The sequence below is a fragment of the Xiphophorus hellerii genome, chromosome 7 (assembly GCF_003331165.1).
Source record: "Xiphophorus hellerii strain 12219 chromosome 7, Xiphophorus_hellerii-4.1, whole genome shotgun sequence".
NCBI classification, from domain to species: Eukaryota; Metazoa; Chordata; class Actinopteri; order Cyprinodontiformes; family Poeciliidae; genus Xiphophorus; species Xiphophorus hellerii.
The window spans coordinates 11,556,482-11,574,404 of NC_045678.1; the positions used below are offsets into that span (position 1 = coordinate 11,556,482).

At 37.0% G+C, this 17,923-nt stretch overlaps 1 protein-coding gene across 2 annotated transcripts in view; it reads right to left on the minus strand.

Moving 5' to 3' along the window:
* impg2a (interphotoreceptor matrix proteoglycan 2a) overlaps window positions 1-16,681 on the minus strand; it is a 31,007-nt gene extending 14,326 nt beyond the window's left edge. For both annotated transcript variants that reach the window (XR_004339768.1, XM_032566619.1), the window contains exons 1-12: window positions 14,770-16,681; window positions 14,642-14,667; window positions 14,504-14,536; window positions 11,748-11,794; window positions 10,902-10,963; window positions 10,650-10,805; window positions 9,075-9,133; window positions 8,965-8,985; window positions 6,703-6,911; window positions 3,436-3,479; window positions 1,134-1,302; window positions 140-1,035 (exon numbers count right to left, since the gene is read on the minus strand). Coding sequence is in view for 1 of the 2 variants with exons in the window: in XM_032566619.1 (XP_032422510.1) it covers window positions 140-1,035; window positions 1,134-1,302; window positions 3,436-3,479; window positions 6,703-6,911; window positions 8,965-8,985; window positions 9,075-9,133; window positions 10,650-10,805; window positions 10,902-10,963; window positions 11,748-11,794; window positions 14,504-14,536; window positions 14,642-14,667; window positions 14,770-14,859 (1,812 nt within the window). In the remaining variant the exon portion in view is untranslated. The remainder of the gene's footprint in view (window positions 1-139; window positions 1,036-1,133; window positions 1,303-3,435; window positions 3,480-6,702; window positions 6,912-8,964; window positions 8,986-9,074; window positions 9,134-10,649; window positions 10,806-10,901; window positions 10,964-11,747; window positions 11,795-14,503; window positions 14,537-14,641; window positions 14,668-14,769) is intronic.
* Window positions 16,682-17,923: the final 1,242 nt, after the last annotated feature.

Sequence of the window (17,923 nt, forward strand, 5' to 3'; positions counted from 1 at the left end):
CTATGGGGCTGGCAGTCATAATGTTATGGTGCATTCAAATCAAGTCATTTTAAACTACCGTAGTTAAAGATTATTAAAGAAGATATTCTATTCCACATTGTAAAGAAACAACATTCAAGTTGTTTAATATCAACTTTACCTTTACCATTGAAGTTATGGCTTTGTCAGGTAGGGCATCAAAATCTGGGACAATGGATGAGATGATGGTAAAAGGGGACTCCTTCTCTGGAGACAGGGCAGTTGGCAGTGGATGACGTGGGAAGTCTGTCCCGGGTAACTTCGAATGGTCTCTGTTGACGAGCAAAATGTCATCCTCCACAAGATCTCCTGCTAAGATCTCTGGTGTCAGAGGTGCCTCTTCCTCTATATCCTTGGCTTCAGACAAAGATCCCTCTTTCACTTTACTTCCATCACTCTCAATTGTCTCGTCAAAGCCTTTTTCATCAAATGCAGGTTCCTCAGGATAGGTAAAAATCACATTGATCCCTACATTCTCGTCAGGGACTTTGTCAAATTTGCTAGAGTCCTCTGGTGCCTGAACCACAAGTTCATCAACATCAGAGTGCAGCGTGGCTTTGGCTACATCAGGCTCTGACACTTCAGTTGGTATATTCAGAGTCTCTGTTGGGGGTAAAATAGCTGGCTGGCCTTGTTCTATTATGGTCTTAGTTAAAACTGTAGAGACCTCAGACTTTTCTGTAATCTCAACCTCATCTTGGTGCCCCTCTTCAAAGGTTGTAGCAAGTGATTCCTCTCCAACTGAAGCACGATCAACTTTTTCTTGTTCAGGTTCTGATTCAACATCTTCAGTCTCTACAAGAGATATTTGGTCTTCTTCAATGGATGGCTCAATTAAACTGTCCAGGTTATCTCGCCCTGACCCAGAAGCCTCCATTTCTATTGGCGGCTCAGGCAATGTGGAGCTCTTTGGCGTCTCCTGGGAGGGAGGCTCAGGTAGGAGCTCTTTAGGTGGGAAGGTCATTGGAGACGGAGCTGGCACAACATCCTCTGACAACAGATCTTCCTCCTTAATGCCTGCAACAAAGATGAAAAGACTCAATCTCTTTGATGTTGTTTTACAGCAACAGTTGGTGTCTATTTCAAAGCTCAAGAAAAGAAAATCGATAACTTACTACCAGCTTCAGGTGGATTGGTGGCCAGTGCCGCCTCGGGTGACGCTAGTTCACTCTCCTCCAGAATAACGATGTTCTCTTCTGGTGCCAGGGTGTTGAGTCCTACTGGTGGTGGTGATCCACCGCCAGTAGGATGATCCAGGGTCAAGACTTCTGATAGGTCAATGCCCTGCAACACAAATAGGCTTTGTTAGCTAAACACAAGTCCATGTATGGATCCTTCCTGGAGACAGAAGGATCAGATTGGCCACGTACTTCACACTAAAGGGAGTTAGATGTGGAGGTAATCTGATTGGATTCCCTCTCATTATTCCTTTATTAGGTCTATTTTCATTGGCAAACTGCTAAATCCATCCACAAATAGAAAAACTGAAGACAATACTGCAGACTGATTGCAAAACACATAAGCGCTTAATATGTACCTCTATCCCTTTTACAGCTTTATGTTAGTGAAGATCAGTAGACATAGTATGTCTCAGACACATTAAAAGCATTAACAGATTTTGATGGCATTTGATAGAGTCTTTTACATACCCAGCACATGGCACATATGGGTGTCAGTAGCTCAGTGATGGACAAGAAACATGTGAGGACATGTCCACACACATTTTACAAATATGTGTGTGTATATATGTGTAAAATATCTTTTTACACATATATACACACATATTTTACAAATATATGTGTGTATATATGTGTAAAGATATATTTTACACATATTTGTAAAATATGTGTTTTACAAATATGTGTGTGGACGATTCTTTTGTCCACAAGAATCCCGTTCTGCACACATTTAGGTGCAGATATGATGCTTGGATCACAATATCTCTATTCTGCATTGGACAACCTGGAACCAAATTCTGTTCCCAGTCTCTGATCATCTTTATTCATTGTTTTAAATGACTGTTGGATGTTTTAGCAGCAGCCTGATAATAGAATCACTCATCTTGTAATCTATAGTTTGCATCTGTTCTATGTCACATGCAAATAATATAATTCATTCTGATGAATCTGTTTACTTGGGGCTGAACTTTTCCTTCCTGAATCAACGCCATGCGACGGTTGGAAAACACTCTTTCCATTAGACAAAACTAAACATTATACAGTTATCTTTAAATGGACTGGAAGACAACAGGTTCAGGTGTGTTACATGTTAACAAAAAATGCTTTCTTACACCACTCTAGTTTAGTCAAAGAAACAGAATTTTGTAATATTGTTAATTAAAGGCTTGATTAAAATGTCCTAATGTAGTTCAGGAAACAGCTACTTTATTTAAAACATTTTATTTGTCTAAAGCTGGAAACTGTCTACCAGCAGATTTGGTTCTAAGAGCTTTGACACTTCTTACGGCCAGAGCTAGCTCGCCTGCCACATGTCAGTAAGGAACCACAGAGCTAATCCTGTTAGTAATATTGGATTAACGAGGTGGGACTCATAGTAAAGAATGGGATCTGTTCACACATTCAGACAAAACGTATGCATGTGTTTCTCTTTAATTGGCTAATGATTTAAACGCTCACATTTTTTATATTTGTAATTTTTATCTTTTCAGATTTCAGATATTGGTAGAATTAAAGCTTTACATTCAAAAAATATATATTTTAGAAATGTTAGTTTTAAGCTTTTTTAACAACAGGTTTGAATAACCAAGTCACTATTGCAAAATATTTCAGTTATTTGATTTTAGCTAGTATTGAGATTGCTTACTGTTCCTATGGAAATCTTGCTTGCTGTTTGCTGTTATTGATGTTTAAAAGAATGTTAAATACAGCATGAAATGACACAGTGACAGCCTGTAATTATATCAGTAAGATATGAAAACAAAAATCAATTTAATCAACTTTATTATTTATTTATTTTGTATTATTTATTTAATTCAGAAAGGGTTTAGTTGGTGCAATTAAGAGCTTTTAGTTCAATTATTTATAAAAATAAAAAAAAATAAAAAATGAACCAAGTGTGCAAAACAAGCGTTGATATGCATGAGAAAGCCCATATGACCATGGAAGATTTTAGATGGTACTCGTCACTTAATTCTGGTGTTGCACTGTTGTTTCTGTCCAAGAATAGTAGTAGATTAGTATGGCAAGAGCCAGCCTAATCCTCAAAGCCTTCACTTCATCCGTCCAGGGGAGCTCATCCGCTGGCTAGTGAAGTCTGGATAACATCTCAAGCCATTTACAGGTTATCGGAACATCAGTCATGCTGCAAAGGTCAGCAACCTCAAACATGAATGATTTATCAAGTTGGTGGAGCCTAAAGTAGACCATCTGCAGGCAGATCGTTGAGGTGGCCACTCACCGTCACTTCGTGTGCAGCGCTGACAGGCTCAGGAATCTCAGACACTGTGGAACCAGTGGAGAAAAAAAATATTCAAACACATTGTCACATAAAAAAGGAACATGGCCAAAGTTAAAATATTTTCACAAGACAGAGTTTGCCAAAGTTTGTTGTTGTTTCACCATTGCCGTCTTACATTTCAGCTTTTCTGGGTGTAAATATTAGGCACTGCAAGTAAAACCTATCATTGCACTATATAATCAAGCTGTGCATTTAGGTTCTGCAGACACATATGTTGGCCATATGAGTGTTTAGCCTCCTTTTTTTATGTCACAGTCTATAACTACTGTAGGCATCAGAAAGCATCGAACTCCAGAGAATCTCACAAACACAGTAAACGAATGACAGGCTTGCCTTAACAATATGAGCATGGAAAAAATTAAAAGCAGGACAAGGAGATGGGATAGGCATTATCACATCATTCAAGACCCCACTGCCCCACCCCCAAAAACCAGTTAACCTACTTACAGTCTGCTTGAATCCATAGTAGACTATAAATTTTGTGCATTTTTAAAGGAAAAATTATACAAATTCCTCATATCGAAGTCTGTTTTACTCAGGGAACGTCACTTAGATATAGCGTGTTGAACATGAGAATCAGGTCGTGTAGAGATAGTAAGAAGTTACTAGGTCTCTGAGGTGAGTAGCTAGAGACATTAGGTCTAATGAGCTAATAGCATAATCTTAATCTCCATCCAAACTGTCACGCTACGCTTTTACAAGAAGGAGCAATGTGAGAAACAGAGAAGAAGCTGTGCTACTGAGACTGACAGGTGTTAAGCTGCGTTATACCTGCACCGGAAGTGTTGCTCGCATCACAATGACTGCTGCACCAGAGTACAGCTTCAACAAGTCAAGACTAAAATACATATTTACCAAATAAAATGTATTATTAACAACTTTTTTTATTTTAATGCCCTAATGGTTGAGTGCTGATAAATGCGGAGCTGTATGCAGATATGCACTATTGGTACTATTTCCCTCTATCTTATGTTATAGTCTCAGCACATATGAGACTCTAAAATTAACTTAACATTTTCAAAGATGCAATGTTTCTATTCTGCTTCTGCATTATTAGATAAAGCATCAATGTCTCTACATGAGCCCAAATTCTTGCTTTTAAACCAGTTCACTTTAATCACCCATGAAACAAAATGATATTAATGCCATATTATGTTCCAGAGAGCATTAAATATTTTAAAGAGAAGGAAACAAACCATGTTGTGATGTCAACCTGAATGGCGCTTCCTTCTTTAGTGGCTCCAAAAGTTTGAAAGCTTAGCTGCAAAGCTTTCAATTCTGCTTTTCCTTTGCGTGTTACAACTCCAGCTGACTCAGCTGATCTGGTCAGTCGGTGCATGTTTGTAACTAGCTCTTAAAAAAAACTTGTTTCTTTTAACTATTAGACATTACAGATCCCAGGTGTGCTCTGTAGCACAAAACTTTATTCACATCAAAGACAAACATAATCAGTGTCAGACCGCTATCAAAGCCCAGTGGTTTCCACAGATTTGTAAACCACACATGCATTTTTCCAGAGTGTTTCACTTGCTGGAGGATAAGAAAACGTGGTGATGTCTGCAAAATATCCCAAAAGTTACAAGTGGGGTTGGGCACTTTACTAGGGTTGGTGCTAGAGCCATTTTCTCAACTGGTCTTCTTAAAAAAAAAAGAAAAAAAAGGATTGTTTTTTCAGAGACGGAAGTGGTTCTCTGCCATGTCATTATGTTGTGAAAAAGGTCTGTGTTGTACACCTTTGATCTTCTGTCTGCACTTAGCTAAATGTGCTTAGAAGAGTAAAGCAAAACAAAGTGTTTAACTATGGAAAAGCCCATTATTCAGCTCAGTTTCCCTTTAATTAGATGTCCAAATATTACCGACCAAATCTAACCAATGCTTTTGAAACAACTGCTGTTGGTGGCCACTCCTGTGGTTGTAAGTCTCTGCTTTGTAAATCTGCAGGAAGCAAGTGTAATGAGTATAAAACCAGAGATAAATGACAACAGCGCAGGGTCCTGTATGACTCTTAAATGTTTAAGAAAATATTTGTCTAGTCTAGTGTACAGGGAAATAAAAACATGAGCAATTTTTAAATGATTTTTGAACTATATTTCATTCATACATGTTCAATTTCAGTTCAAAATGAGCTGCTATGTCACCTAAAAAGAAGATAAAAAGTTATATTATGACAAGTGCCATTGGTCTAAACTATTACTTTTACTCTCTAGCTGATGGTTAACTGGTTTATTAATAGTAGACTGGGCTAAAACCACTTAGAAATGGGTCTAGGCATAAATTGACTAAAATTACAAGTCAGATTTTATACATTCTGAGACTTTATGTACTCCCTGGCAAATGTTTTGTAAAATATATCATTTTTATTTTCTTAATCATTACCTAAAGATTATATTTTGATTAAATTTTTTTGCAATAACAAAACTAGATTACAAACTACATCCAGAGTTTGTAATGGTGTGCAATTTATAATTTAAAAATGTACATGCTAGTTTTCAAACATGAAAGAAAAAAAAACATGCGAAGATGTGAATGTGTTTGATCATATTTAAAATTAACCTATTTTTGAATCAAAATCCATGAAAAGTTATCTGATTAATGTAGACAGGGCTAAATAACTGTTTGTCCGAAACATTAAAAGCATGTCGCACATTTGCTCTGTTAAAAAAACAAAACAATTCATATATATTTTTGGCTGATTGTTTTCTGTTTTCTTTTACCATTTCTTTGTGTGTGCTCTTAATTAAAATAGCATGATATGGATCACTCTTCATGAACGCTTGCTATTTTAGCCAAGTTTAATAATAGTTGCCTCCAAATCTGCTTCTTAGGAAAAGTCGCTCGATGTTTGTGGCCCTTTTGACTATCAAATATAAATCAAAAGAAAAATCGGCTAAAAAAAACCTTCCCAAAAAACAGATAATTGGTGTTATAACTTACTTTGTTCAATTTAAGAAGATTTTACCTTCTACACACCTTTTTTGAAAGGCCTCACACCACCCTAAAAATAATTTTTAAAGCGTTTGTTGTCACTGCCATTTCTGTGGTCAACTCTTATTAAGCAGGTTACAGATATCCTTGTGTTTCTTATTGAAATGGTACATGCAGCTTAAATCTGCAAAGCATTCACGAACCAGTTCTAAGCATTTACAGTTATCTAAACAGCCACGCTTCAACATGTAACTAAATTAACGCAGCGGGTTGCAGTCTTACCACTCTCCAGCTCGTCGATGTGACGAGGTTCGGTGAAGATGTTTTTAATCTCGCTGATGGTGTAGACCACTGTGGGGGGATCCTTGATCTCTCGATACGAGTTCTCCACCAGGTTGGACTGCAGGGTCAGGTAGTTCAGTTGTTCAGGGCTCACTCCGGCTCCGTCCACCGCTACTGTGACTGCATAATCCACCACAATGCCATCCAACCTGGTGACACAAATATGATGCTGTCATACAGAAGAGAAACAGCAAATTCACTGAGACAGAGCGAAAACATCATGACGATATATATAATATCTTTGTGGGCGCAAGCAATATTATGGCACTGTATTCAAGAAAAGATTACTAACCCGTTGATTTAATTAAGAGTCAGTAAAAATGGGTTCACCGACGACTTCAGTGATTTATGTCTACTTGTAACACAGGAGCATGCGTCTCTAGAATGAAACCCCCCCCCCCCGAGTCAGCTGAAATGCCAGTATGATCATAACAAACGTGAAAACCTCACAGCAGACCTCCACTCCTGGAAAAAGCCATTCATTAGCCTTGATTTGACTGCTGTTATTTCTCCACCTTAACAGGCTGTTGGCAGACAGCTGAGTATGTGCAAACTCAGAGATCCCGTTTCCCTCCCAATTTAGTCTCAGCGACAGACTTAAGTCTAATACTGAAATCCGCTTTCAGAGGGAGATATTATTCACGAATACAATTTTAGAATAAAATGACCCGGCCTTTACCAACTCCACATGGCACACCAGACCCTGAACTGTAATTATTTGTGAAACAAAACCGAAGCAAAAATAGAGGCTAAAGACATCAGTAGCAGTCCTCCACGCTATAAAGCCTGGGTTTGAGTCATCTGGTGAGTTGCAGCACACAGACTTGAGTGTTAACTCAATGCATGGCAGGAAAAACAATCAGCAATGAGTTTAGAGAAGCAATTATTGCTGCCAGTCAATCTGGGAAGTGCCTTAAGGTTATGTCGATGCCAATAAAAGTTCAATAAAGAGGATTCCACATTCGAAAATGGCAACTAGTCACTCCAAGAAGGGATGTCCTAACATATCAATGATAATCAGTGTGTAATACTCAGAGAAATTGATATCCAAGAGCTCCATCTCAAATGCTACAGAGCTCAGTTAGCATGCTAAATGTCAAATATCTTTAAAAAGTTGCAGTTGCAAGTTGGTTTGATCAGCTGAATCAACCACAAGATTCCTAATAACAACATCCTTTGAACAGATGAAACAACAATACAGAATTGTGGCAAGAACCAAGCGCAACATAAAAGCACAAACTCCTCAAGCATGGAGGGGGTTGATGTGACAAAATGAGCCCAAACAAAGCAACAAAACTACAAAATAATGGCTGAAGAGAAAATAACAAATGTGTTGGAAATTCTGTGGAAAAGGCTTAGGAGAGCTGCAGTGGAAAAAGGCCCACCAAATTTAAAGAACTTCACAGAACTACACATTTAGAGAACTTTGTGAACTTCATTGTGTGGAAGTTCTCAAATTTAAAGAACTTCCACACAATAAGATATTGTGTGGAAGAGTAGTACAAAAATATTTCAAGTTAATGCAACCAAAGTTAATTATATAAACTACTAAAACATATTAGTATTCAAAACAGCTCATACATATTTCTCATTATATGGCTTCATTTTTGTCCATATTTAGGATGAACATAAAGCTATTTTTTAAAGATACATTACAATATTTAAATCATTGTTGCTTCTTAGTTATGCAAAAACATGATAAATTTCCATTATTGATTCAAGGTTGCATCTTGAATAAATAATGGAAATATGCAGTCTTCAAACTCATCACAGATTTAATAATGAACCCCAAGTGCTGATCTACTGATTAATACATTAGGTGAAAATATGGTTGTTTTGCTTTAAGATGGTGGGTTTTGTAACTTTTTAAACAGTTATGCAATCTGTTTTCCTTTTTTTTTCAGTTTGTATACCAGATGGCTTTAATGTTTTTTGTTCTGTTGCCTTTTTAACATATTAGCTTTGATATTTTTCTTTTGACCCACACTCCATGTCATAAACCTCTTCTCTGACTCAGTTCCATGAGGTTATAAACCTCACACATAATAGCACCTGATTACTTGGTAGGACCCATCCTGATCCCACTTAACAGGTGGGTGGCCGCACTAAGATCATTAATACGTGCAACTAGTGATACATCTAAATCTACCTGAGGAACGATAAGAGATATGCAAGGTTAAACAACACAGTACAATAACTCACCACTGAGTGTCCTTCTGTGGTCTAGATAAACAGGAAGGAGCTGTTAGATTTCTGCTGGCAGCAGAGATGGCATTGGCATCAAAACATGAGGTGTGGGATCAGAAACTAACCTGAAGTCGATTACAGACACACTCTTAAAGCCGGGAAGCCCCTCTAGAGCATCTTCTATCTGCACAAACACAGTCAGGCATGAGATTAAAGCAATTGCTCACGATTTGTTCCAATTCTCAAAGTGTCGTAACAAACTCGTTTGCAGAGACACAAATCCAATATACTGTGACTAAAGCAAAGACGCAGAAAGAAATCAGTTTGTGACCATCATCAAATATTTTTACCTCTATCAGTCCTGACTTTGGCTGCACTGATAACACTCTTCAGTGGGTATGTTGTTACTGAGAGAAGACTCAAAGTTAGCTCTTTTAAATTTAAAATTACATCAGAGGAAGAGAACGGATGCGTGAAGTGATTCTTATATTATACTCAATCAGGCTGCAGAAGAGCGAGAAAAAGCAAGACTGACAAGAAGGTTAAAAAGGTATTCTGTTTTAGCCATTTTAACTTCCAAGCTGTTTGTTATGGACAAGGCTGGACTTATAAAAGAGACTTGTAAATCTCCAAGTCAAGGTGAGGGTCTACATCCTCCATAAACACAGAGACAGCTGTTGTCGTAATGTCAAGCAAGTTATCTGTGCTAATTGCTAATATAAGATACCAAAGTCTATTCAAAGCATGAATTTATTTAATAATCATTTTAAAACTAGTAAGATTATGTTTTACAGTGACTGTTGTCTCTGATAGCTCACAATAGAAAGGAAAGAATAATATTCTAATTACTTACAATATATCATAGTTCTTAAAAATTTATTAAAATCGGAGGTGACCGGTCGACGCTTTACAGGAAAACAAAGGCGGTGAAGTGGCCACAAATCTCTAATTGATGCTTCACTTTGTTACCAATAATCTTCTTTAACAAAGAAAAGGTCTTGCTCCTCAACATAAAATAAATCTACATGCATTGCTTCCCTCAACCAATTTATCAAAACTTTCAGACAAAAGGATGAAAGCAAAAGACTGAAAACACATTCAGTCTGCAAGCACATGTTCTCTTCAAGGTATGCAAGACTGCATGCAGGCAAGGTGGGTGCTGGTATGTAATGCTGATTTATTTATGCTGAAAATCCCCGCAGAAGGTAAAAGAAGAAAATCAGAAACAAAGAAAGCAGACCAACACAAACACAACCGTTATGTAAAAAGAAATGCTGATTTTTAGCCAAGATGCTGTCTATGAGTTATGTTTGTATTTGGGAGTACATTGTGGCTCCTAGTTGTGGTTAATGCAACAGATGTTCACAAACACATTTACTAAATTTTCCAGGTGCTTGTAAAAGTTGCTTCAAATAGTATCTGTACAAATACTTACATGTGCAAAGGTTTATCTTCTCCCATGAAATCTTATAAAGCTGTGTTTTCAGAACAAGAGGTAAGTATTTTACCATTACCAACTGCAAACTATAAAATCTGCAAGCTTTGAGTCCATGGTGCTAAGCTTAGCTACTGCTGTCGTTAAAATGCATTTAAAACAGACAATGCAAGGAATCACAGGGCATTAGGCAATTGGATTATGTTCAATGACAATGCCATAATCTCCCATGGCAAAACAGACCCAGATGGAGCCCGAAACAAACCTTTTCCGCAAGATCTCTGCTGAGCATCTGGAACTTGAGGCTGGCTGGATCTCTGAGCTCGTTGCTGAAGACCTCTCCAGTCAGGAGGATGCTCAGCTCCACCACCTGCTCCAGAACGGGGGCAGCCGTGGGCTGAATGGTGATTTCATTGAACAGCTGTACCATAAAAAAAAAAAACATGTAATCAACCTGCAGGAAAACACAAATATTTGTGATGCCACAACAATGAACACAAAATCTCTGTGCACTCACTGGACTCTCTTCCACCTCTGGTGAAATGACGTCTGCGATGTCCTTTCTTTTATCTATTTCCTCTGCATTGTTTATTATGTATAAAAAAAACAGGGTGTTAAATCAGATTGACTGAATAAATAAAAAACAACAACACTTCGGAAAAGTATTCATTATGAACTATCCCACATTCTGTCGCGTTGCAGCCAGAAACTTAAATGTATTTATGATAATGATAATGGCCTTTTGATATGATGGACCAAACAGTACTCCATTATCTGTTTATAATGTTAATATAATGCTTGTTAATGTTTTATAACCTAACTCTGTTTTAAACTTGTCCACAACTTTCTCCCAGGCCTGTCTGCAGTGTTCCTTGACCTTCATGATCCTGTTTGTTCATTAATGTTGTCCTTCACAGAAAAGTAACATATTTATACTGAGATTAAATTACACACAGGTGGAGTGTGTACTTCCACACACTCCACCTTAACTAATAATTTAATTTCTTAACTTATTAGGCAATGTCAGAAAGCTACACTTTACTAAAGGCACTGAATACAAATGAGTGACACAATTTTCAAGTTGTAATGGTGAAAAATCATGTGCGTCATTTTCCTTCCACTTAAAGTTTTGTGTTGGTCCAACGCATAAAACCCCAATATATAAAATTTTGTGGTTGCAACGTGATGAAATGTTGACCCTAAACTGTCTTAGAATCTCATGCTGAGCCAAACTAAAGTGAAGTTCATGGATCAAACACACAACAAGACAGGTAAGTAGCAAACTCTGAAACCACAGCGGTTCCTGATGAGGTTTATAATAAACATGTGAGAATGTTGCAGTGTTATCAGCAGTGACACTGACCTAACTCAGGGGCTTCAACTGTTTCTGAACTCGCTGGTGTTGGTGTGCTGTAAAAAGGGGAAGAAGAAATGTTTATGCAGTGTTAATCCTAGATTACAACATCATGTGGACTGTGGGTAAAGATGGGAGCAAAAGTTAAAAGATAACGTTGTGGATTTCACTTTAACGTAAATCTCAAAGAAGAACATAATGATTTTTTTTTCTCCTAGCAAAGCCACAATCTGAGGTAATTAAATTTATCCCTTACATTTAGAACACCATGGCACAAGATGTTATCAATTACTGTGACAATAGACTGTTAGATTAGTAATTACAATTATAAAATGTAAAACATTTTCAGCTATTTTTCTTTAACAATCCTCTTTCTGTATTAATCTGCGAGGCATTTTCACTTATTTAAACATTTTTGCATTGGGTGCTAGGTTTGCATTGCAAAAAGCATCAAGTTTTTAGCACTTCATTGCACAGGGTTTTTGTAACCATGAAATTTTAATTGTATTAATGTCATTTTATCATTCCACTGATCTTAATTGTATGATTTGATAATGGGAGAAATTGTTCCAAATTATATTTGAAATCTAAAAAAAAACTTCAAATTATGTAGCAGTCAATGTAAAACAACTGCCAATATGACTATATATATACGTATATTTATATTTTAACAATTTTAGTGTTTTATTTACATTACAATGTCAAACAAAATGAATCAATGAAGTTAATTCAAGAAACCCTGAACTTCTTTTCATTTTGATGTACTGACACATTTTGTCACTCAAAATTCATACATTTGTGTACTTTACAATACATTTTCTGCTAAACTTAAAATAGACTTAGTTGATAACTACACCATGTTAAAGATTACATGGGTATTCAATTCCTGCAATTATGTTTTAGGTAGTCACTGATGAATAATTGGCCCGAAAAAAAGTTGGTTTTTTTTGTCTGTTTGTTTTTTCATTTAATTAGTTGCAAATAATTTGTATTAATAGATGAGCAAGCTAAAACAGCCACAATGTTATTCTTTAGAAAGGGAACTCAAACAAATACCTGCATACAGAGAGGGAAATATTTATTTGATCCGCTGCCAATCTTTAAAAGTTTCTACAAACAAATGAACAGCCTGATTTTGAACATGTTCTTGCAAAGAGACAGAATATCTACCAAGAATCCAGAAAAGGTGAGTTAGATAAAGCTTAAAAATGTATGTACATATCAGTAAGTGAAATAAGCAAAAAAGGACTTTGAAATTGGTGGAAATATTTAGAATTTACTGGTAAGGATGTAATTCTAACAGTTAATCCTTGTTTGACTAACTCAGGAGGGGGTTTGCTCCACTAATCCAAAAAGAAATTATCTACCTCAATCATTTCGGTTCTTGGTAACTTTACGTGTGCAGAAGAACAGAGGTCAGGGAACCGACTGGTCCTCGGCCCCATGGCCCTTATGTGCTTCATCTTTATTCACTCCTGTGTCACCTGGTTGTATGTTTTGGGTCAATGTCATGCAGTGAGCAAAACCCACAAAGGGTTATCTTCATTGTGGATGGGGTAAAAGAGTTGTCATCTCAGATTTTATGGTTCATGATCCTGTTCACAGATTTCTTGATATGCTGACATCACCCTGTCTACTAAAGAACAGCTACAATGGTGGGATGGTGTTGTGACCACAAGCCTTCCTCCTAAGTTTGCTTTTTTTATTATTAATTAAATGCTTAGTCTAACACAATTGGAATGGATTGAATAACATCTTGCTTTTTCAAGATCTTATTCATACCTCCAGGCAAGATCTAGCATGGTGCTATGACCCGAAAGTCACTGATTGAAGGCAGCTGGTTCATGGCCTTCATCGTGGACATGGGGTTGTGTTTCCTCCTTGTAAGAATTTTACAGACAACGCTTAGCGTCCTGTCCGTTAGACTGTCATACAATAACAGAGTGTCTTCAGTCAGAAGCCTCTCTTGATTCACAGTAACACTGACCGCTACATGAGATCCTTCTTTCCCACATCCATCAACATCTACAAAACTGTTTGAAGAAACTTGTAAAATGAGTTAAAACAACATTTATTTTTCCCTCTGCAATTAATAAACCCTGTTGTGGCAGAAAGTTAATGCCACATTTTCAATTAGGCCACATGGGTAGTTGCCATGGGCAACTTTTCTATTAGTTGTCCCCTAAAAAAGTTGAGTCAACAGGGAGCTCCACCAACGTGAACTGAGCAGCCGTTCAATGCGTCCAGCTTCAATAAGGGATACCAACTTATGCGTGTTGCGCAAGGCTGCACTGTATTTTATCCCACCTCTGGATGTCAGATTATTTCCTGCATTTTAAATGGATCAGGGGGTCAGGTTGCCAAAACAGTAGCTGATTTTTCAGGGCACCATATATACAAGAACCTCCCCAGCAAAAGGTTTTAATGGAAGAAAATACTCATGCTCTTATTTCACATAATGACATCAAAATCAATTTCCTTTATTTGTTTTGTAATATGTTTTTAACAAGTATTGTGCTTTTTTGTATTTTTGATAGATATTCTCCTTGAGTTGAATGTAAATACTGTTCATTTATATGCAGTGAGCAAACTCGGAAAAACATCAGAGGAACACATAATTATCCCCCTGGCTGTATACCTATGATCAACCAGTCAATTGGATTTATGAATCCATGGGATTCAAAGGTAAGAGATGAAAAGACGAGTTAGATTACAGATGAGTAGGAATATGAACAGGTAAGGTTGAATGGCCTAAACAACCTTACCTGCACATATGCTTCCAGGACCGGGTGGGCTCACTACAGACGGTGGGAAGAATGACACGTTTACCAAAACACAGACTTCATGGTGAGAAAACATTCATGTTTCAGTGACGTATTAAACAAGCGGACAGTTTTCTTTACCTTTTCAAAACTGAATGCGACGTTCTCTGAAAACATAAAACAGTGTTAGAAACTTCAGTATCAACCTGCCAGAAATCTGGTTTCACACAGATTTCCACTTCTATAAAGTCAGTAGAGTACATACACACCTGTTTGACCAGAGCCTGATGCTCCTCTGACTGGGTAAAATAGCTGCCAATATCCTGCACAGTGACTGTGCCTTCCTGGCACTGGTTCATCCAGCTTTGGTACTCGTCTTGCTCAGGCAATCGATCCCAGAAGATCTTGAAAGCCTCCCACACGGTTTCCTGGCACACTGGTCACCAGAGAAAGAGGCCATCGGCCGATTAACCAAACCTGCAGGTCTTTCTATTTGGCAATGTGCTACTGGGACAAAGTTGACTGCTTTCTATGTTAGCGTAAACCTTTTCATAAAAACATTTTTGAATAATTCAAACAATGAAAAGTCAAGGTGTACAAATGTCAACATTACTTGACCTGCTGGGCTCTTCTGCAATGTCAGAGGGCTGTTCAGTCCATCGCCTGCGGGCCTAACCTAAATAAATCTCCACTTTCTACTATCACAGCCAGGTAAACAAACAGAAGCTACTCAGGCAGCATTAACGAGTCAAAACGGTCAGTATATTGTGGGCAGATCCCACTTTTGCATCCGTTTGCTAAAGTCTCAATGAGCCAAATAAAGCAGAAATTCTACATTGTTACTATGTCAGCTGGGAAGTACATATTTTATTCTTTTTAACAAGTCATTTTCAGTTTTTAGGGGAAAAAAAATCCTTTATATTTTTTATTTTGCTTAAATGGAATTATTAGCTTAATAACACATAAATCATGAAATAAGTCAAAAAATAATTTGTATAAATGAGTGGACCTGACCTTCCTCGCTCTCCACAGAAAGTAACAAACATCTCTCATCACTTTGGGTGCTCTATTCAAGCTGCAGCTTTTCTGCTTCATTCTGCATGTCTGTCTTTCAGTCAGTCCACCATCCGGCATCCACCTATGGGCTTTGAGGTCTGCTCAGTCTAGGAGATGGTTACCATGACGAGCAACATGGCCATGCAGCGACAAAGTCAGAGCCTAGATGCTAAGTCCACTGATTTCTGTGGTGACTTCTGATGCATATTTAGACATTTAGACATTTATGTTTAGCTGGCTGACTGAAATCATGTTATTTTCTGGTAATAGGATTAACATTTTTGGTAATTTTGTCAAAACTGAGTCACACCAAGACACGCTTTCTGACACGTTTTGCAAAACTTTAAGTCGACAACGTGTTGCTTTTCTCAAGGATGTAAATGAATAACCATTTAAATCTGGGGAGAAACAGTAAAGGAGCAAAAAAGTGAATACTCCTCCCTTAAAAATTCACCTCACTGCCGTGATGTAAATTATTATTGATTGAGTCACGTCGAGACTAAAAACAGAGGGGGTTTTGTCCATCCAGGTTAAAAGAATAAATTGAAATCAGAAAGAAATAATGAAGGTAAAATTGAGTCCAGAGGGAGTGATTTAATTTTCCAATGGACTGATTCATCTGAGGTCATCTAAAAGAACATCAAGCGGGTCTTTAAAAAGAGTTTGATGACTGCAGTGGCACGCCATGACAACAGCTGTTTCTGTTGCTTTGTAAATTGTTTTGGGGCCTGGATGTACCCTGGTCTTATTTTAATTTTCATCATCGAGCAGAAATCTTAGTAAAGGCTTTAATGGCTTAAAGCATTCCTCCACCATCATGAATCACAACATATAATACTCATCTTATTAACTGTGACTAAGACCATTAGTAATTCATAAGTATGCATAAATGTCATGTTAGACTTTATGTTTATCCTCCACTCTATTTATGTTATTCTAAGTTAGCTTGACAGGCTTTTGTGGATATAACCGCTGCAAATAGTTAAATCTTTGGACACTGCCATAGGTTTAGAGACATAAACAATACACTACCTTTTAATTACATAATCCTTTTCTACATTTTAAATTTAATCAAACTGATAAAATAATGTAATTGATTACCTACTTCGTTAACACTTTGACGGGTTGTGAATAAGACTGTCATAAACATGACATAACACCTGTCATGACCATGAGTAAGTCTTCATAAATATTTATGACTGTTGTCATAAAGTGTCATTCAGTAAATCATGACACTTTTAATACAAAGTTGACATTATTCAAAATATCTTTGCTATGACAACTTGACATTAACCAAGAAATCAGGATCTGACGTTATATTTTTCTAAAAGTATTACTGATTAAACTTTAAAAATTATGTAAACTAAAGTTTAATCAGTAATACTTTTATAACAAATTTATGTCAGATCATGATTTCTTGGTTAATGTCAAGTTGTAACAACAAAAACATTTTTAATAATGTCAACTTTGTATTAAAAGAGTCATGATTTACCGAATGACACTTAATGACAAGTCATAAATATTCATGAAGACTTACTCATGTTTATGACGGTGTCATGACAGTCTTATACACAACCCGTCAAATAAAGTGTTACATCTACTTCTACTACTGATGTAACTTTAAAAATGATTGCTACAGCCAAAAATTGTATAACATTAAATAAGATTGTCTTTCTTAGAAAAAAAACTTTTTTTGCATTTTTTATGCGTCTAGTTACAGTGGATGCTTGCTGTATTTCTGTATTCATAACGATCTGCAGCATGCAGCTCTCTCTTAACTTAAGGATTGAAAGAACCAATTGTCTGCTATACAAAATCTTTACTGTCTTAGACATGTAGCTTCATATTTTCATGTATGGTTTTTAACTCATCTGCAGCACTGAACACTGTTATGTTAGGGTTTCTCTGATAGTCTGAACGTTTTCAGTCAGCCCCTCAGACTGAACTGCCAGGCGCTCAGCTGTGGAGCCTTTGAAGAGTAACAATAAAAATTCGAAACGTCCTTGAATATACAACTGTCTCCATGGTTACTAGCATCCAAGGTAAGGATGTATAGAAATCCTCAAATTTGATTGTCACAGAGGCCAAGATGCCTTGCTTTGCTCCTCTTCTGAAACGGTGATTGTTATCCTCTCATGATGCATGTTGGCCCAAAACTCGGCCTCATGGAGCAATAAAGTCACATTTCTACTTATCTTAGACATTTAATTATGGCTTTGAGTCATCTCATGATTTATGAAGATAGACACATATCTACATTACTAGAAGGGCATTCTCTCTTGTCTTTCCCCTCTTAATGAGGCCTCTATATACCTTCATAACTGCACCCTATAGTTGTTTCTAGACCCCCTTGTAAACATATAAAAG